Source organism: Pholis gunnellus, assembly GCF_910591455.1.
Source record: "Pholis gunnellus genome assembly, chromosome: 15".
In the NCBI taxonomy this organism is placed as follows: domain Eukaryota; kingdom Metazoa; phylum Chordata; class Actinopteri; order Perciformes; family Pholidae; genus Pholis; species Pholis gunnellus.
In genome coordinates this window covers 22,192,055-22,213,370 of record NC_136542.1, presented here as the reverse complement: position 1 = coordinate 22,213,370, position 21,316 = coordinate 22,192,055, and the positions used below count along the sequence as shown (strand labels likewise).

Below are 21,316 nucleotides of genomic sequence, written 5' to 3'. Positions count from 1 at the left end.
AAACATGTGAGTTCACAATAAAATGTTGAAAATGTAACTTCTGCTATCTGGTGAGTATACTTCAGTGGTGATCGCGTCATGTTCTTTTTAAAATACATTTATTTATTTATTTTTAAATGACGTCAGGCCATTTGACCTGCCTGAGACCAACTTGTCACACAGTATGACAAACGTTTCTATTGTGTGTCACCCAGCTTTTTAATATGCTTTTTTTAAATCAAGAGTTGTTTCATGAGTGATACACAAGTATTTCAATTCTTCCATATTTCTTTTTATTTTTTTTACCCATTTACGCTGAAGTCAGGACAGCCTCTAAGCTTGGTTCTGTTGGAAAAGTACAGTCTTTCCAACATTTTGAATCAGGAAATACCTCCTTTTATTCAGGTCAGTGACCCCAAAATAGAATAACTGTGGCGCAGTTTGCAAAAGACTCCACAAGAGGGCAACTTGCTACATAGACTATGCCCTCTATCTTGTGCCTCAAAAATGAAAGGTGTGTGATTTAGTTAACGGTGAGTCATCATTGCAATTTGTTCCACAGCAACAGTAATATGGAGATAATACTATATTTTGTAGATCTAGTCAGGCCCATATAAACAGGTCATTGTTGGACATAAAGTCCTAAAGGTGCTCAGAAAAGAGGAACTTTTTGGACAATTGGAGTTACTTTGCTTTAAAATTCAATTCAAATTTAAACTATACAACTGTTAACATTAACAGTGATATCGTCTCAGGATTAATGATTTTAGTAGGCTACTCAAATCTTTTACTACAGTAACGTAAAACCACAGTACAAAAATTTATATATATATATATATACACAATTATTTAATGAAAACATATGTATATACTATATAGTTATGGTTATTATACATATATTATTATTGTCTCAGACTTTGTAACATTCTACAAAGTCCTTAAATTAAGATTTTTTTTTTTTAATTCTAGTGCAGAATCACTAAAACCACCCTCACTTGTCCACTCCTTCCTTCACTTCCCCCTAAACGTCTCTGGGCTCTTTGTTCCCCACGCCTTGTGGGCAAGTGGACGAGACCCTATAAATAGGACACAGTCAGCTGAGGAAGTGGACCTCCAGACGGAACTCCACTGTGAGCGCGGGCATCATGAACTCATTAACGTGGGGACTGCTCTGTCTCATTGGCATCCTGGCAGCGGGAACTCTGGCGACTTCCCCGCAGCTCGGGTCCCGCAACCGGCAGATCCACTCAATCCGTCCGGTAATCCCGCGAGTGTCCTCGCAAATCGCGCCGCGGGTCCCTCAACGCTTTGAAGAGATCAAATCCATTGAGCAAAGCTCTGACGAAGCACCGAGTGCTGCAACTTTTCAAGAGGTCCAGCCGGGTGGTTACAGGGCCAGGGGCTCCCGGCAGGGGGCCCGACCAGGGGCCAACATCCACCAGGGGCAGGAGAGACGGAGGGCTGACAACGGAGGTTGGTTGGACCTGCAGATGTTATGTGTGACTATTAGTTCATTGTCAATGTTCGTGCACGTGCCACAATTTTCTCATTTGTTTTTTGTCCAAGTTTGGTGCAAAACGTTTACATACATTTGACTACACCTATTGTTATTATTACTACTGTATAATTATTATTAATTTGCATATTTTAATTAATTGTATTACTGACTAATAATCCCAGGAACTTGTATGATTTTGTGTAGCCCCAGTTTGTATTCTGTCACTAATACATTCCATGAAAAAACACAGAAAGTGCTTTTCCAAATATATATATTTCTATTATTCTTATTCTCATATATATAAAACAAGAATCATTTTGGTGACAGACCATGTCTGAAGGTTTTTAGCTATAGTGATATGCATTATCTATTTGTTGTAATTTGAGAGGCTCACAATAAAATATGATTTAGTTAATAGTAAATAATAAAGATCAAAATATATTTTTACCTTCAATAAAAATTGCACGTCTTGTTTTACACAATAGATCATGTAAAAAAATGGGCAACAATTAAATAGATGAATTATACTTTTTTGTTCAGTCTTGCAGAAAGTAAATTTGTCATCATCATCTGAAAAACTATAAATATCACAGCCCAAAAAGCATAGAGCAGAACTCTTTTCCCTTCTGTGATATTCGCATTGAAAAACTGTTATCAAGCCAATAATCATTATGCATGCCCATCATTAAACCAAAGTAACTACTGCTCCTAATGCTTTCCCCTCTGCCTCTCCCCACCTCCCTTTGCAAAGCTGGTGGCAGTAATGCCGGGTTTTATCGCTACCAGTCCTCCCATCACCAGCCGCTCTCACAGCTGCAACGCAAAGCGTCCTCCTGGCAGCCTGCCTCCAGCAGCCCTGCTGAATCCATCGGAGCTGACGAAGGTACTTAACGTTAGCCATAACTAACATGCGTTCATTTGACTCCCAAAAGACAGAAGTGGAGTTTTGGCCGGTCTTTTTGGCAAATGTTCAAAGGGTCACATCACATGTCCTTAAGCTATTTGTCTCATAAAGTTTGTTTCTCATTTATTAGGCTGAAAACATACGTTTTGTTTGTGATGAAGAGGATGACAGTCCACTGATATAGTTGAAAAGGAAATCTTTGAGTATTTGGTTGTGTTTGTTTCATAAAGTGTGTCTGCGTTAGTAAGTGTGTGTTCAGCACATATTGGCAGGGATGTGTAATGCATGTGGAGTTTTACTACTGTATCGTCACTACAAATACATCAGAATGTAAACCTTGAATCTAATTAAGATATTGTTTATCGTTGTTTTTACAGCAACACGATCCAACTGCAGAAATCGTCCCATAGACCTGGTCTTCATCATAGACAGCTCCCGCAGTGTGCGCCCTGCTGAGTTTGAAAAGGCCAAGGAGTTCCTGCAAGACATGGTGGACAGCCTGGAGATCGGCTCGGGCGCCACGCGGGTCGGCCTCGTCAATTACGCCAGCACAGTGCATGTGGAGTTTCTGCTGAAGACCTATTTCACCAAGTCCGACTTAAAGCAGGCACTGGCCCGCGTCGAGCCCCTCGCCTCGGGCACCATGACGGGCATGGCCATCAAGACTGCCATGGAGAAAGCTTTCACGGCGGAGGCCGGGGCCCGAGTCAGCTCCGTGAACATTGCCAAAGTAGCCATCATAGTGACGGACGGGAGGCCCCAGGACAAGGTGGAGGACGTATCGGCCGCGGCCCGGGCATCCGGGATCGAGATCTACGCGGTGGGTGTGGACAGGGCCGACATGATGTCCCTCCGCCTCATGGCCAGCCCCCCACACGACGACCACGTCTTCTATGTGGAGACCTATGGTGTCATTGAGAAGCTCACTTCCAAATTTAGGGAAACCTTGTGTGGTAAGGATGATGATAACGGGAGTGCAGATATTCCATTAGATGGCGGAGTCGGTGATTATGGACTAGTCCTAGCTGGCAGAAAAGACGGTATGTCAGATCCGTCCTTTTAAATTTCCAACCTGTGATCATACGGGCAGCACCATAGACGTAATCTCCATTCTAAAGTCACTGATCCTCTTCTTTAGTCTTGAGAACAAGGGCAAGGAAACCGGAGTGATTTACCGCCACTTGTTGGATTTTCCACAAAAAATTCTGTTCAAACTGTTGATGGTGACAAACAGTGTAGTTAATGCATACAACAGTAAGTCATATACTAACCTCCTTAAAGAAGAGGAAAAATCCTCTAATCACTCAAATTCTGCAACCCTGAACACTTTAAAATGGTTGAAAGCTAACATGATGCTGTCTGTACTTTTCACATGGAGCGCACTGCTCTCTGCTAAGCTTCCCACTATTTGGGCTTATGCAATGTGTGACCAAACATTAACGGCCATTCATCCTGCACGGTAAAAACTAAATTAGGTTGCGCTGGCACTCAACTTGACTAAAATGTATTTGAGTGGAAACATTCGATTTTCACGAAATTGCTAAGAAAATGTACGTTCAATAAAACGTTAAATATGCTTATTAAATAGACCACTACACTAATTCACTTATTCACTCTCTTGCAGAGTTAGATGAGAAGATTGATACCACTCTCAAGTCCGAAGCTGGAGCCAGCACCGGTTAACTTAGCTTAGCATAAATACTGGAAACAGGGGTAAACAGCTAGCCTCGCTCCGACGGAAATTATTTGACAAACCGAATTTGTAGAAATTAACAACTTGCAAAAACCACAAGTTGTGGTTTCACAGGGTCAAGAACTTTTACAAATTTGGAAAAAAACAACTAATAACGTGAAGTGTAATATATTTTTTCTGCTAAATGTAATATTTATCTTTAATGTAATACTTAATGCTTATAATAGATGTGGGTGATATCAGAACTGGGAAAATAAGAATAAGTTTAGCGTTTTCTTGCAATCATTTTGTGTTCCCTTCTAATTCTTTTGCAGTCTCAATTGAGTTCTTCAGATAAGACACACTCTTGTAGACCAACTCTGATGTTAGCATCACACTGGTTCCCTTGAAGCGTGAATGCAAGCACCAGAAGGAAAATGCTGCCGTTAGGCTAAAAACAAGCTACACCACGGTCACATGACTTCACCTCACCAATATTAAGCTAAAGACAGATTAGTCGGTCGAACTGAAAACCCATGGCTAAAAGGCCTTGTGTAGCCATGTTATAACAATAGCCATAGCAACAGCTGCAACCGTAGCACTAGCAATAACTATATCCACTGCTTTAACCATTGCTCAACCCAAGTATGCAGCGACAGCTGTGGTCGTCAGGAGGAATACACAAAGTAACTGACCACAGTAAAAATGTCACCTTTTTAATGTCTCTTTTAAACTTTCGGTACCAGCCAGACTAGCAAGGTAACTGCTTAGGTTACCCATGCTATTCATGCTAACTTCTCCCCCAGGTGTTGAATTTAACCAGCCCGCTCTCACCAATTGGCATATGAATGACACGACAATTTGTAAGTCATTTTGCAAACAAGAACGCCTTTCTTGCTTTTTATGTGCAATGTAAGCACATCCGGGTGAATATGCTACACTCTCAATATGTGATGTAGTATAAAATGTGAGAGAGGCCGCTTATAGTTAGCAGGTGGGGAGGTAGACGAACACCAGGAAGCAGTGTTCAAAAGTGTTGTGTTTTATTTTAGTGACGTGTTTTCTTGTCACATTGTTTTCGTATATATTTGACTTACTTTAAGTACTTATTTTAAGCCCAACCATTGTGTTTTTCATAAACCTAACTGAGTTAGTTGTTGCCTCAACATAACTGCGTCCGTTTCACATTAATGGTGTATAATGACACGTGGAAAGCCTAATGATGACACGTGGAAATTAGGTGCAATTTATACGCCTTCCCATGAGATCGGGGTTGACTTAATGACACTGGCCTTAAAACTATGACTGACTTCTAGCCAAACAAATTCTGTGTTTTCGACGCCACTACCAACAACATGCAACGATTGCGACAGAGTGTTGCCTCAGTAGATATTGTGTTTGCATAGAATATTCTTTTGGACAATTGAGATGGAAGGTTATTCGGGTGTCCTACATTCAAAAGTCGATGTAACATTTGAAAACAACATGTCTCTTCGTTCCTTCACAAATAACAGGATTTTTACAACAACAAAATTAATTTATTATAACAACAATATAGATGAAGCACAGAGATCAAGCTAACTAATCTGCATGTGGCTTTGTAGAATTACACAATTGCACAGTTGCTTACAACTTACTAACATAAATATAACACAAAATGATTGATTTCACTAGGCCTAAGCCAATCAGACATTGAAGTGTTCCTTTTCAGGTTTGGATTCATGTGATCAGGGACACAATTGCCACCACATTTGTGTCAACAATGGCTACTCATACGACTGCAAATGTCACATCGGCTATGTCTTGAACCCAGACAAGAAAACATGCTCACGTAAGTATTTTTATCCTTGTTTTAATGTCTTTGTCCAATGTGTCAGTGTGACAAAATCTCATTGTGTTTTCACTATCTTAAAATAACTAAAAAGGTTGTACATGGCTAAAAGTTATATTGCTTTAGCATTGATTTGGAATTGTATAATAAGTGGACATTTCTAACTTCAAAAATATTTAATGTTAGAACTTTGACAGAACCTTTGAATTCCAAGTTCATAAGCTTTGAAGTTCCTTTTGGACATCAGTTAGTTTGGCACTTTGTGCTGCAAACACACTGCATACCAATCTCTTGTTACCAATGTTTTGGGTTGCCCCAAATAGTTTAGACACTATTCAGCACAAATTAAATGAGTGGGACAATTATGAAGGCCTGGGCCGATGAGAGGCACAAATTCTAGAAGTAAATGATGCCCACATAGAGACAACAATTAGATCTTCTCTCCAAGTAACAAGCTTGACTGAATATTATTATATACTATTATTCAGTAGGTTAGCTACCCCAACTGCCCTGGGGGTTTCAAAGCTGGACTCAGGTTTGCTGCCAACTTTCCGTTATGTACTTTAGAGCCAAAAAAGCATCTTAAATGCTCTGTTTTAGCCCCTGTCTCTTTAAACCCCCCTCCCATAAAAGCTAAGTCTGCTCTGATTGGCTTGCGAGTATAATATGGTGCACCTTTGCAAAGGTAGTATATAGAGGCGGCTGTATATTCTAATGAGCCATGCATAGCTTGTTAAATCACATGTTTTCTGCACTAAACAGCCCACAAAAACCTGACAGGATTGCCTTATATTACCATTGTGGTGTGGATTGCAGTATTTCAGTCCATGGGGGCTTGGCTTGACAACTGGAGGGTTGTTGGTTCAAGTCCCTATGTTGACCAAGTATGGAGTGTGGACTAACAGCTGTAGAGGTGACAGTTCACTTCCTGGGTGTTACTGGTGTGTTCTTGAGCAAGACACCTGACCCCCAATCTGCTCCCTTGGCACTGTATAGTAGCTTCCCACTGCTCATAATACTAGGATGGGTTAAGTGCAGAGGCTTATTTAATCATTAATCATTAATAAATTAACGTTTGTTAACGGTTGTGGGTTGGTGGGCACTCTAGATACTCAACTTTATGTGCACAAGCACTGAAAAGGTGACTTGACATGTTCCCTTTAAGCTGTATGCAATCGTCTAGAGCTCATTGCTGGAAAGTCAACTAAACTTCCATTCCACAGCCACCTGTTCTGAGTGGTCAGTAAAAACTTAATTAGGGTATTATGCAGGGCATTCCCAGGCGAAAAATAAGTATGAAAAGTATATTTAATCTTAGTATACTTAAGTATACTCAAGTATACTTGAAGCCCTACTTATCATCAGTATACTTAAAGAGTATTATTTTGGAACAACTTATTTTGTACTTAATATACTTAAGTAGTAGTTGTGGACAATTCTAAGTGTATTAAGTACATTTTTTTGGACTAAATTGGAACAACTTATTGTATACTTATTACAATTTAAATATGACTGTGGATGTACTAATAAACATGCTTATAGCCAACTTAAAATATACTTTTTGGTGTTTGAAGTATATTTGAAGTGTTTTATAAATATATAAACATTATAATATAAATATATTTATATTGTACTAATAGTATACCAAAAGTTATACTTTTGGCTTATTCCAATTACTAAGAAAGTGCACTTTCTTATTACTTTGTACACTACATACTATTATACATTACAATATTACAAATGTATTACCAAATGCGGAATGAACTTCCCAGATAGTAATCAAAAACACTTTATTGAATTTCAAATATATTTTATTATAATATATATATATAATATATTTATAATACATTTAAAATACACAAACCAAAATAGTATTTGTGATTATATAACATTGACTAACACACATTTATGACCAAAAAAAAGAGAAATATACTGAACAGAGAGCAAAACATTAAAACACAGAACACAGAACCATCCCCAAACTCTTGCTCTCTAAATACAAACATGTTAATTTTTTTTGGTTAAAATGCTCGTTGTTACACTTCCTTCTGATGACCACTCGCACGTCCGAGGCTCTCGTTTGCGGAAATTCTGCAATAACAGCATCTGTTAAGAGAAGAGACGAGAGAGGATGTCACACAGCATATTCATACAACATTTTATTCTATTTTGACTACACAGGAAATCCTGTTGAACCAATAGCATTCTTTTGAACAGTAAATCAAGATTAACATTGAGGAACTATATCAATAGGATATGCCAATATTCCTACCAGTGCAGGTCAAACGTATATTTCATCACTGGTGGTGTGTTTACCACGAACATGTGATCCTGCTGCTTTATAAATCACAGAAGCTTTAAATTGTCTACACACGACTCAAGACAATTACCTACCAGTTACTGCTTGCACTTTGGCAACGTCCAGTTGCCTTTTAGAAGGTCCCATTTTGCCAGACTTCCCAGTCAGGGTGGACAGTGCAAGGACCTCCTTGGTGAACACCAGGGCAGCCAGATCCTGGCAAAAAAGGGTCATCCGTGAGCGATTAAGCCGCAGGAAGGCCCTCTTTGAATCTGTCACTGTGCTGCCAGCCAAGGCGTGCTGTATATGAGAGAATCAATGGAACACATTAATATACAGTTGGAAGATCTCTACCTACCTATTGCGAATTAATAGACGTTATTCAAATATGAATACAATGTGCTTCATTATTTAAAACACTGCTAGTAGTCTGTACATCCCTCTATGGAGCGGTACCACCAGTGGTGTGGAGGTTCCCACTCTCTACTAATTCACATGACTGATGTGTGACACATGTAACCTAGTAAATCCCATCACTTTATTTCTGACACATCTCAACTTGAATAGCAGACGATGCTGGCGAAGATAAAAGGAACGTGGAGTCATTTTTCTATAGCTCTTACACTGTGCAATCAACATTTACTTCACATTGACAAGTTAAAGCAAAAAAGTTCGGCATTGTTTTCGTTACTCAAAATCTGACATTTTCTATACCTAATTAGCAGGTGTGAACTGAGTTCTTTGTGCTGTCGCAATGATTTGTTGTAACTATTAGTGATATTAGGATCTTAAAACATTTTCTGTAATACAAAACAGTACATGTGTCTGGCATATGCAGTTACATTGACTTACTATATACTTCAGAATGAGATGCCCATCAGCTTCCTCAAGTTGGATGCCCAGAGGATGGCCGCCTTTTAAGGGTTGAAAGGACTTGTCGCCTGTAGAAAAGGAATACAGTTGTTGAAATATCCCTCAAAACGTCAATAATTACACAAAATGTTTAGAATATATATATATATATATATATATATATATATATATATATATATAGGACCTATGGTGACCTTTAAAAATACACTGACTTCATTATACATTTTCTTCATGGAATAATTAATTATCTTAATTCTGCGTACATGACCCTACTACTTTTACTTACTACTTTAAAGCACAACCTGGTGATTACTGTCACTTTACTGAAGCTTCTGGTGAACTCAGACTTAAGACTTACACAAAGTCAGCTGCTGCTGTTGCTCTGTCTGCCACTCAGCGTCATTGAGTTGACTGACCGGCAGCTTGCTGCAGCAATATAACGTTAACGTTACCGGCAGCTTGCTGCAGCAATATAACGTTAATGTTACTGTGTCATGGCTGCCGTTCAGTTTACATTATGAGCGACGGTAACATTAACCCCTTGCTGTCTGAGAGCATCTTCAACTTACTAACGTGATTTCACAGTTAGATTCGTCTAATTCTACCATATTAAAAATATTTGAAAACATACTTGCAACCAGTCAGGAATATACAGTTGGCAATCAACATGACCAGTCTACAACTCATTAAATAGCCCATTAACATTTGCATGCATTTTAGTGAAGTCCACAAGCTACTAAAACAGTCTAAAAGCTACTAAAATTGAATTCACCTAGCATTCCACTTGAGCGCAATATCATGTTAGCTTAATGTTAACATACATATCACCTTCACGTTATGCTACTACACAACTAAGCTAGCTGTTGTAATGTTAGCTAAAGTAGCAACTAAGCTAACGTTAGCTATTGTAACGTTAGCTAAAGTAGCAAACACACAATTGATAGTGTCAGCTAAATGCTTGTTTCTATCAAACACTGTTTTAAAGTGTAAAGACAACTCTGTTTAGAACAAATATAACACACATATGGTTATAAATTGCTTACTTACCGAAAACTGAGACCTGTGGACAGATGGCAATGCCGGAGCTCCCAACTGAAATCCCCCAGAGTGAGAAATTCCCGCCTTCAGAATTTGAATTTCTAGCACTCTGCCCATGCGCAGACAGGAAAGCGGACGCTTTCTGCCCATGCGCAGACAGGAAAGCGGACGCTTTCTGCCCATGCGCAGAAAGCGCATATATAAGATATAATATTTTATTATAATATGAAATAATAAAAATGATATAATATTTTTATAAAATGGCAAGATATCAAAATATATATATTTTTAAATGTGCTTTCGGTGCATTTTCACAGTAATACATTTTAACACATTCCAAAATAATAGTACAATCAATATATTGAAATAATAGCATGAATAAGTTTACTGACCAATTACACTCAAATATTACTTAAAATATACAAAAAATTCGGTATATTTAAAATCTGTATTTATAAAATGTGCTTTAAATACATTGTTTTAATGGTAATTTAGATCATACATTTTGAAATATACAAAAAATATGTTTGAAAACAAAGTTCAAAGAAATATGTTGAAGTAATTGCACAGAACTTTCACTTAAAGTATATTTTTCTTATAATATATTTTTTGAAAGTATACTACAGTACAATTATTTTAAAGTGTGTTAAAAGTATATTTTTGAAAATAGGTGAAAGCGTGACTTTTGTATATTTTTATATATTTTCAGAAAGTATATTTGAAGTGTACTATTGAAAATGTTAGTATATTTTAAGTGCAAAAAAGTACACTTTTTTTTCGCCTGGGATTGGTCTGCAAAGATGAGTAGTTTAAAGTGTGATGTGCACATGTATGAAATGGAACTGACTCAGTGTCTCTTTTCAGGTTCAGATACATGTGCCCAAGGACATGACTGCCAACATATTTGTGTCAGCACCGATGACTCATATATCTGCAAATGTCGTGAGGGATATGTGTTGAATGCAGACAAGAAAACATGCTCACGTAAGAACCTGAATATTTTTCAGAGATTTGTTGGCTGTTTTTTGTCCAGTTCCAATGTGTTTTGCTCGACTGAAAGTTTCTATGTATCGCCTATATACTGTACATACAAGAGCTGGTGAGGCTCTTTGTACTGTGGGCATATATATAAACTGTAAAAATAATTATTGCCAAGCAAAGGGTCTACAATAAGTTCCACAATAAGGGTTTCATGTCATATGTTGCAGTTTTTTCTTTTCAGGTTTGGATTCATGTTCCCGGGGACATGACTGCCAGCATATTTGTGTCAGCACTGATGATTTGTACATCTGTAAATGTCGAATGGGATATGTGTTGAATGCAGACCAAAAAACATGCTCACACAAGAACCTGGACTTTTCAGGTAGACTTTATGTTTGTATTTTGGCACAGCTCTCCAACAAATCTACTTATGCTTCTGGATTAAACTAAATCTTTAGGATGCATTGACTTGTCACAACAGCAACGTTGGGGTTTTCCCAATCTTTTGGTATTGTTGAGATGTTCTCGGAGCCACTATAGCAGCCATTAAAGAAACTGCACTGTAAGGCACTTACACATTGGCTTCTGCTTCAATTTAGGTGCTTGCTACTTGGTTTTGGGTTATGCTTAGAAGTGGGAAGTGAGTGCTCAGACCATGTTGAATTTGCACAAAGTCAGGAACAGATCAGCTCTTGCGACTATTGTTGTGAGGTTGCCTTGAATAGTGCACCGCCACAAATGGTTGTTGTGCTCATCAACAGTCAGTTAACATGCAGAAATGTTTCTTTGCAGATTTGGACACATGTGTCCAGGGACATCACTGCCAGCATATTTGTGTGGAAAATGGGCATTCCTACCTCTGTGTGTGTCACAAGGGATATGTGTTGAATGCAGACAAGAAAACGTGCTCACATGAGAACCTGGACTTTTCAGGTAGACTTCATGTTTGTTTTTTTGCACAAGTTTCCCATAATTAGGGCCCGAGCGACCGACAACGTCGGGCCAGCGAAGGCCCTATTGTTATTGTAGGCGTCCGCGTCAGGAAAGGACTTTTTGGGGCACTTGCCATGCATGAAAACTCACCAAATTTGCACACCTCTCACATCTGGTGTAGAAACTCTGCTGCGCAAGGTTGCATATTTGTGTGTAAAAAAATGGCTCTCTAGCGCCCCCTACAAGGCGGATTTGCGGCTCCTCTCGGCCAGTATGTCCGATTTACTTGAAATTCAACACACATGTCCAATCATGCTAGATCTACAAAAAAGCCAATCAGACCCCTAAGCTCCGCCTACTTAGATTTTCCGCCATCTTGAATTTAGTGAAAAACACATCTTTGCAAACTCCTCCTACACGCTGGCTCTGATTGCTACCAAATTTGCTGTGGATCATTATTGGATGTAGATAACTCAGATTTATCAAAAGCTTTTTGATGGCTCTTTTTGTTGAAAAGATATGGACCAATGAACTTCCTAGGCGCATGGCTTAATATCAATACACATAACTTCTCAACCATTTGTCGAAAATTCACGAAACTCTCAGCATATGTGCACATCGCATCCCGTAACATACCCTGAGATTTTTGTTGCATTCAACCAATAGGGGGCGCTACAGTAAACCCGCAAAGTTGTGTTTTTTGGCACATTTTCCATTTTTCAGCCTCCGTACTTCAACGAACTCCTCCTAGAGAATTTATGCGATCGCCTTCAAATTTGTTCAGGATGCTCTTAAGACCTTTGTGATTAAAAATTATTAAAAGCTAGAGTTTTCGTCGAAGAACCTTGACGTGGCGTGGCGGCCATTTTGCATCATTTTTATAAAAAATCAAGTTGTTATAACTCCAAGGTACATTATTCAATCCTCATAAAACTTCTTGTGCATGATGCCACTTCAAGCTTGAACGCAGATCAATTGAAAGAAATTAAATAACTCATAGCGCCACCTACTGGCAAAAGCAAATGTCATATTTTATACTTTTATTTACTCCTCCGAGCCAGTTCAAAAGAGCAGCCCCGGGGCTACGCTTGACGTACATGTATGAAACTTGGTCAGAACATGTATCACATAGAGACTTAAAAATAAGGCTCTTGGGACCATGCTCTTAACTGTACCGGAAGTCGGCCATTTTGATTTTGGTCTCATTTTTCCATAGCATAGTAGGTTAGGATGCTCAAAAATTCATGGCACTTTGCACATGTGTTATAGGCATCGGAAGAAATATGTGGCATGATTTTTAGCCTTGTCCGTTTTAAATTGCCTCTGTAGCGCCCCCTACAATATTTCAAAAGAGCAGCCCTGGCGCTACGTTTGAGCTACACGTACGTAACTCGGTAGGCGCACGTATCCTGTGGAGACTTAAAAATAAGTCTCTTGGCACCATACTCTAAAACTTACCAAAGTCGGCCATTTTGATTTCGGTGTCATTTTTCCTTAGCATAGTACTATTTGCAAAGCATCATTTCCAGCATCAGGCAGTCCACGCGGGATCGACGACGTCTCGCTCGCGGACGCGCCGTCCCGCGGTCGCGGACGTTCTCCGACGCGCAGGCAGGAGTCCCGCCGCCGGCCCCGACGCGCAAGGGAGGCGAGGGCCCGTTCATCGCTGCTCGCAGCTTTAATTCTACCTATGTTTCTTGATGAAGCAGCAAGAGTTGCGAAGGCCCTTTTTTTTGGGACTGTTCCAAGTGTGTGGTAGTATTAATTTAATTGATTTGAAAAAGCATAGAATTAGGGAAATAAGATTGATAGACAGAGTTTGGGCAAATAGCCATGACTTCTACATTTAAAAAATGTATGGCTCATTGAAAGAGCTTTATGCAGAATTCAGAGCAAATCTATGATTAAGGAATTGACTCCACGCAGCTCTGAACATGGTAATAGCTGAGCCGGCGGCTAGTAGCTAATGATGCCAATAGTGTGAACAGTGCAAACAAAGGCAACAGTGTTGACAGAGCATAGAATAGAACAGCATAGAACAGAGCACAGAACAGTGTTCACCTGAGGGGGAACCGACTTCTGCGACCACGCCGGCGGTGCGGACCTAACCACCGTATGACAGCAGTGTGGAGCGGCGGCCATTAGCTAGCCAGTGGGGCACACATGCAGGGAGTCACTTGAACTGACATGTTCTAAAAGACACGCACGGTTGAACCAGACTTCCTTCTCTGCTCAGGCAGACATTACTCAACTATCTTTACATACCAAAAAATGCTCTGAATGTTGTCAAGAGAACATTTAAAGTCTCAGCTGCGATGCGCTTGACTGAAGTAAATTGATTGTGTGTGTTACATGTGTGGGAGTGTCTGTTTTCAGGGTCAACTACATGTGCCCAGGGACATGACTGCCAACATATTTGTGTAAACACTGAGGAGTCTTACATCTGCAAGTGTCCTTTGGGATATGTGTTGAACGCTGACCAGAAAACATGTTCACGTAAGCACCTTTGTCCTTGTAGTTGATTTGATGTGTGATTTTCTGTGAGCGTCAAATGAGTTGTAAATGGACCAGAAAACATGCCTCATGAGATTTGATATGCATGCCTCGGAGCAGTGTCTCTGGTCTACGACAATCGTTACATTAGTGCTTGATTGAATACAGAAACCCCCAGGTCTTGCTGATGGACAGGCATATTGCAATGTTGGCTTGTGAATAGAAACAGACTGTAATTCTGAGGATGTTGAGATACTTTGTACAGACAGACTCTTCCTTGTGGCTAATATTCCAACTTGCACTTCGCACTTTCACAGTCAGTTGTTAAGCTCAGTTTGAATAACTCAGAGACTTGGGAGACTGATTGATACAGAAATAAGAGTGGTGCATGTAACCTTATAGTAATGGCCAGACTGAGGCTCCAACAGTCCAGGATCTCTCCCTGACTGATGTCATGATATGTCACCTTACCTTAAGTTATGTGGACAACTCTCTTTTCAGGCTCTGATCTATGTGCCCATGGACATGATTGCCATCACATTTGTGAGAACAATGATGACTCGTAGATCTGCAAGTGTCAAGTGGGATATAAGTTAAATGCCGACCAAAAAACGTGCTCACGTAAGAACTTGGACCTTATGTTATGCATGTTTTAGGGTATCAGGCCATTGTTCCGAAAGCCTGATAGTCCAAAAAATGTACCAGGGACAGCCTGTTATCCCGAAAACAAACACCCGTTCTTCCGAAGGCCCATTGCTCCGAAAATACAAACTTTCCCTGCAACAAGCACATGGCTAATTATTATGCAGAATGATCTTCCCAGTTGCAATATTTTTTGCACATGAGATTTCTGGTAGAAAAAATATCGGGAAGGTACAATGGCATCATCTTGCATAATAATTAGCCAAGTGCTTCTGTTTGTTGCAGGGAGAGTGTGTATTTAAAGAGCAATAGGCCTTAGGAACAATGTGTGTTTCGTTTCGGGACTGTTGGTGAGCTTTTGGTCCAGTGGGACATTTTTCGGACTATTGGGGATTCAGAATATGGGCCTTCAAAAGAATAAGCAGTCCTATGTCTTACTGTTGTGTGACTGTTTTACTGAATTTAAAAATGATGGTCTAAGCGTTGGAAGTGTCTCTTCTCAGGTTTGGATACATGTGACCAGGGACATGACTGCCAGCATATTTGTGTCACAAATGGTGATTCATACCTTTGCAAGTGTCGTGAGGGATATGCGTTGAACGCAGACCAGAAAACATGCTCACGTAAGAACCTGGATTTTACCTGTTCATTTTATATGCATGTCAGGGTGCATTGTCCTCCAAAAGTTTAATTTGGACATCAACAGCTTTAAAAGCTAAACATCTGGCTAAGTGCCTCTTGATGGCTCTCATTCAATTAATCAGTTAAAAATTGAGTTGAGTAACTATCCCTTTTCAGGTTTAGATACATGTGCACAGGGACATGACTGCCAACATATCTGCATCAGCAATGATGACTCGTACATCTGCAAGTGTCAAGTGGGATATGTGTTGAATGCAGACCAGAAAACATGCTCACGTAAGAACTTGGACCTTTTGTCTTGATATGCATATCCTAGTGCACCTAGTACATCTGTGGTTGACTACAATCCTTATTGGTATCATTGTATATAGTTGAATAAATGCAGAAGGAGACATTAAGCATTTGGCCATGGCCTTCATAATGTTTTCGAATTCAATTTTGGCCAATCAAAAGCTTCACCATGGAAGTTTGCTGTGGATGTTAGCTGTGGAAGTCTCTTTTCAGGTTCAGATGCATGTAACCAAGGACATGATGACTGCCAACACATTTGTGTGAAAAATGGCGTTTCTTACTCTTGCATGTGTCACGAGGGCTATGTGTTGAACGCTGACCAGACAACATGCTCACGTAAGAACCAGAATTGTAATTGTATACTTGACATGCATGTTTTTTTTAAATACTGCTGACCCATCTTTAGCTCCACAACAGGCCAAAGATTCATTAACTGATTGCGTTGGAATACATTAGATGTGGAAGTCTCTCGTTTCAGGATTTGATACATGTGCCCAGGGAAATGACTGCCAACACATTTGTGTCAAAAATGGTGATACTCACCTTTGCTCATGTAGTGACGGATATGTATTGAATGCAGATCAGAAAACATGCTCACGTAAGAACTTGAATTTGACCTATACATTTGATGTGCATGTTGTGGTGCTGTGTCTCCATTATTTTAGGTGCATGACCTAATACTGCAGAAGCCATTGTCTAGACTCTAGAAAATGACATTTTTTGATCCTCTAGACCAGTGGTCCCCAAACTAAGGCCCGCGGGCCGGATACGGCCCGCCTCCACATTTGGCCCGGCCCCCTGAACAATACCAGAGACACATTATGATTTTTTTTCAGTCTGGCCACGCAAATCCTAGACTAGCCCCTGTCAAATAGAACGGAATAATGGCGAAAAGGTTAGGTAAGAGAAAAATCGATTCAGAATGCAGGGTATTTAACCTGTAGTGGTCAAACGATTCTTTTTTTGTTCAATGCAAAGAAAAGGCTGTTTGTCTCATCTGTCAAGAGGCGGTGGCGGTATTCAAAGAATACAATCTGCGCCGACACTATGAATCCCGTCACAAAGACAAGTATGATAACTTGCAAGGCCAAATGCGAGCAGACAAACTCTCAAAGCTAAAAAGTGGACTGTTAGCTCAGCAGAATACATTTGTACGCCAAGCTCAGCTGAACCAGTCATCCGTTCGGGCCAGCTTTCGGGTTGCTCAACTGATAGCAAGCAGCGGTAAACCTTTCACTGATGGAGAGTATGTCAAGGAATGTTTGAATGCTGTTTGAATGAAGAAGAAAGATGTCTTTAATGCCGTGAGTCTGTCGGCGAGTACAATCACCAGACGCATTGAAGAAATCGGGGGTAATGTTTCCTGACTTTTTTTTCTGTGAAGATCCCGGAAAGGGTTATTAATATTTGGTTATGTGTGACTTTCTGGAAAACAATAAATATTTACATTTAGGCACCCCTGCAATCGTCACACTTTTTCTGTTACAAACTGACCCCGGCCCCCATCAGAGAAGGGAAAAGTTATGTGGCCCTCACAGGAAAAATTGTCAAACTCACACTGTTGCTCTGGGGCCTGCTCTACAGGATCAAAAAATCCACATGGGATTTGCCTTTTGGGCACACCAGATATCAATTCTCGCGAATATTGTTTTCCATTGTTGAGGTCAGCGTGAATGAGCAGGAGATATAGAGACCGGGAATGTTACAATGTATTGGTCACGTGGCTAAGGCATCGGCTTCTTCTATAGAGAACTGTGACCAAAGGCTCTGCAAAAATCTAAGGGATTGTTTTAATGTCATAGAACTAGGAGCTGAGATGTGAGCTTTTCTTTTCAGGTTCAGGTTCAGATGCTTGTGCCCAGGGACATGACTGCCAGCACATTTGCGTCAACAATGGGAACTCTTACATCTGCAGGTGTCGAGTGGGATACGTGTTGAACATGGATCAGAAGACCTGCTCACGTAAGAAACTTTTTCCTTTCAACTAGACATAGGTGCAGCACCTCAGGATGGTTTAAAAAGTTATTATTTTGTGCTAGAAACTAATACATATCAAGGTAATGATAACCAATAACCAAGTCAGTTTGTTGTGGGAATGTCTCTTTCCAGGTTCAAATGCATGTGCTCAGGGACATGGCTGCCAGCAGATTTGTATCAACAACGGTGACTTATACAACTGCAAGTGTCAAGTGGGATATGTGTTGAATGCAGACCAGAAAACATGCTCACGTAAGGATCTGGGATTTTTCCCCCAACATACATAATGGTGTCTGTGTGTTGAGACCTTTCAAGAGATTCCCCAAATGTTTAATCAGTTCTAGCCTCAGGTTCAATTTGTCCCAACCCTCTCATATTATTGCCTTGTGAGCTGTGTAGTACGACTAGTGTTGGGCTCGGTCCGCCTGAGAAAATGTGCCAGACTGGCACTAATTTACCGAAAGGTGTGGCATGGTTTGGAGTCCTCAAAGTATGAGCAACCAAATTTTGACAGCTGACCAGGGGCTCCTTAGATGCGCTTTCCTTGTAAAACTCAAAGAGGCTTTATCGAAGACGGGCTGGACCCTGTGCTTGACTTGACGAGAGCCATTCTCAAGCCATTCTAAACTATGCAAGAAGATTTAAGGTGAGAGTAAGATGTTTTCCAATTGCTATCTGTTATGATAATGATATGAATTTCATATTATGTCATATTTCACCCAGGCTTTGCCCTCTTAAAGGGTCTATAGGCTTGACTAATTTTCCCATGCAAAGCAGTACTGAAATTTACTTTGGCATCAACCATATTACTGGCAACATGACATGTTCAGCAGTCTAGAGTAAGCAATGGTGATACTTCTTCCATGCTGAAAAGACCAATCTGGAAAATGGAATATGCTCTGTGGATATTAGGTTTAGGTTTAGGCAACAAAAAGTTAGGGTTAGGAAAAACATCATGGTTTGGCTAAAAGTAAGTCTGTAGACTATGCAAAATATGTACGTAAACACCGTAATATACTGTAAGTACGGAAAACAGTCCATTATTATAACTTCAAATACCTAAACAAGGCTTTTGGTTTCACACGGGACATGAACACCGGTCTCCTGGGTTAAACAACTGTGTTCCTGCCCACCATAAGTTGTTTTATAGCCCCCCACAGGAATCCAGGCTAATTCCTGAATGTTCAGGATCCTATAAGTTATTAACAGGCCCCTGGCCTTCTGTCATTTTGGGAAAGTGGTGCTGTAGCTTTTATGGAATAGAATGAAGTTTAAGGATCCCCGATTCTGTGATCGTCTGTCAATCAATCTACACAAGTCGCTGACAATTTGTGAATGCAGCCTGTACTGTTAAACAGAGTCTTTTAAAATCTCTAACCGATGTGAATTTCAGTGCACTGCTGTAGGTTGGAACTTGGTCAAGCCTATGGTACTGACAAGGAACTTTAGATTTATTTCAGTTACAATGCATACACTTTGATCTTGATAGTTATCATACCTTTCATGTCTACCTTTTTGCATTCTTTAGCTTTGGAGAAGTCTGCAGTTGACTGCAACCAATGCCACTGTCCAACAACGTGCAATACTTCCACTGATCCAGCCGTTAACGGCAGTTTGTAGGACATACAAGTGTGCTGTGCTGCTGGTTTAGGGAAAGAGAAACTGCAATGGAAGTTGTGGTGGGAGCCCACCCAGAAATTTGGTCCAAGTAAAGGACCAAACTAAATTGGTTGTAATTTATTTGCCTGGTGTCTGTTGTGATTGTCTTTTTCAGTCATTTTTCTTGTATGTACACGTAAGTATATTGCTAAAACGTTTATTAACTTGCGTCTTCTTTAATGCTATACACGCCTGACCTCAGTAACTGAGCACTACCGGGTTGTGATTAACTAGTTGAAGTGATTGAAACTCTTTTTTCAACCTATATCCCACTCACAAAAGCAAAAATCATGATTTTAACTGATCTCTACTATATTATTCAATCAATATCCATTATGCTTATGTTTCCATTTCAAACAACACCTCACTTTTATCTGATTTTGTCAGCTCCAAAATGGTTCTCATGCTGAACACCGACATCGAGGAGATATGATGGGCTGCAGAGCCAAATGGAGTATTACAAAGAGGCCACGCCAAACATGGTGAAACACCAGTCTAATGCTTTGACCTTCTCCATGTTTTTTTTCTCATTCTTTCAGAGGAAATGAGAAGTGAAATAACTCAAGATGCCTGCATGTGTGAAGCCCAGATTGTGTTCCAGAAAAAAGTGCAGTCTACCATTCAGGAGCTGAGCAGAAAACATATCCTTTTGCTTGAGAGACATGGAAGAATTTGCGGTTTGAATTTGTTTTTAAAATTGTGATTATGTAAGAGAAATATCTGCTTTGTGCCGCTAGAATTGTTAGATAATGGGCTACTGCTACAATCGCCTTCTCTCATTAGTATTCTTAAGTATAAGTGGAATCTGAATCCATAGTTTGAGTCTTTTGATTTGTAGCGTTGCATCTTTAGAAATGCTCAATGTGATGATGAACAACTACAATTTTTTTAAATAAATTTGGTTTCCTTGACAGTCTGTTCACTTGATGAACTTTCAGACAAAGTGAACCTGATTGAGGGCCAACAGCACAATTAAGGACATCGATGAAGACATGTTTAGGACGGGCATCTGTTGACCAGCGGAAGTCATCTGTAGCCCTCAAGACTTGTCATGCTTCAGTAAAAATGTCTAAGATTTGGTAGAGGTCTGCATGGTATTGATTTCTCATGCAGTACACTGATTGTGTTAATATTTCATATCATAAACAAGCATTTTGCATCCACAACACCGTATGTTATTGCTTCTTTCAGTAAAGTCAGGTATAACTGGTGTAAACGTTTACATATACTGTACAGTGTACCTGTATATTTGTAAAAAAGGCTCCATTTCTTCCTGGCAGTGTAAGCCATTGAGTATGGAGTCAAAATGTGTAAGATATGTAGGGAAATTATAGAATAGAGAGAAGTGCAAATGTTATGATAAACATGTTAAAAGTAGACTTTCAACCATTTTTTATGTTTTTGGTGGAAAACTAGTTGTATCAGATCCTTGTTGTGTATTCACAGATGCAAGAGCATTTCTTGGTCAGAGTTTTTTGTTGAACACAACACAACAACTAATCTCTTCTACAACAAGAGCATTGTTGTTACCCCGATCCAATTAGTCTATGGCATTGTTACATCACAGTGAATTACTATAATCCCATTCTTTGATACCTGAAATA

The 21,316-nt window shown here is 39.8% G+C and overlaps 1 protein-coding gene and 1 long non-coding RNA gene across 2 annotated transcripts; one reads left to right on the top strand and one right to left on the bottom strand.

Annotated features, from left to right (window-relative positions):
* Window positions 1-1,124: 1,124 nt before the first annotated feature.
* LOC306707348 (uncharacterized protein) lies at window positions 1,125-20,688 on the top strand (the record flags this gene model as incomplete). Its single annotated transcript, XM_079174742.1, has 10 exons — window positions 1,125-1,452; window positions 2,229-2,360; window positions 2,759-3,421; window positions 5,765-5,884; window positions 15,942-16,061; window positions 16,555-16,674; window positions 17,919-18,038; window positions 18,186-18,305; window positions 20,252-20,389; window positions 20,651-20,688. 10 exons carry the CDS (start codon window positions 1,125-1,127, stop codon window positions 20,686-20,688), a joined length of 1,899 nt encoding a protein of 632 aa, XP_079030868.1.
* Window positions 7,828-9,110, bottom strand: LOC306707515. The gene is made up of 3 exons (XR_013767425.1): window positions 9,036-9,110; window positions 8,279-8,483; window positions 7,828-7,990 (listed from the first exon to the last, which is right to left on the bottom strand). It is a non-coding gene; the product is annotated as an uncharacterized lncRNA (long non-coding RNA).
* Window positions 20,689-21,316: the final 628 nt, after the last annotated feature.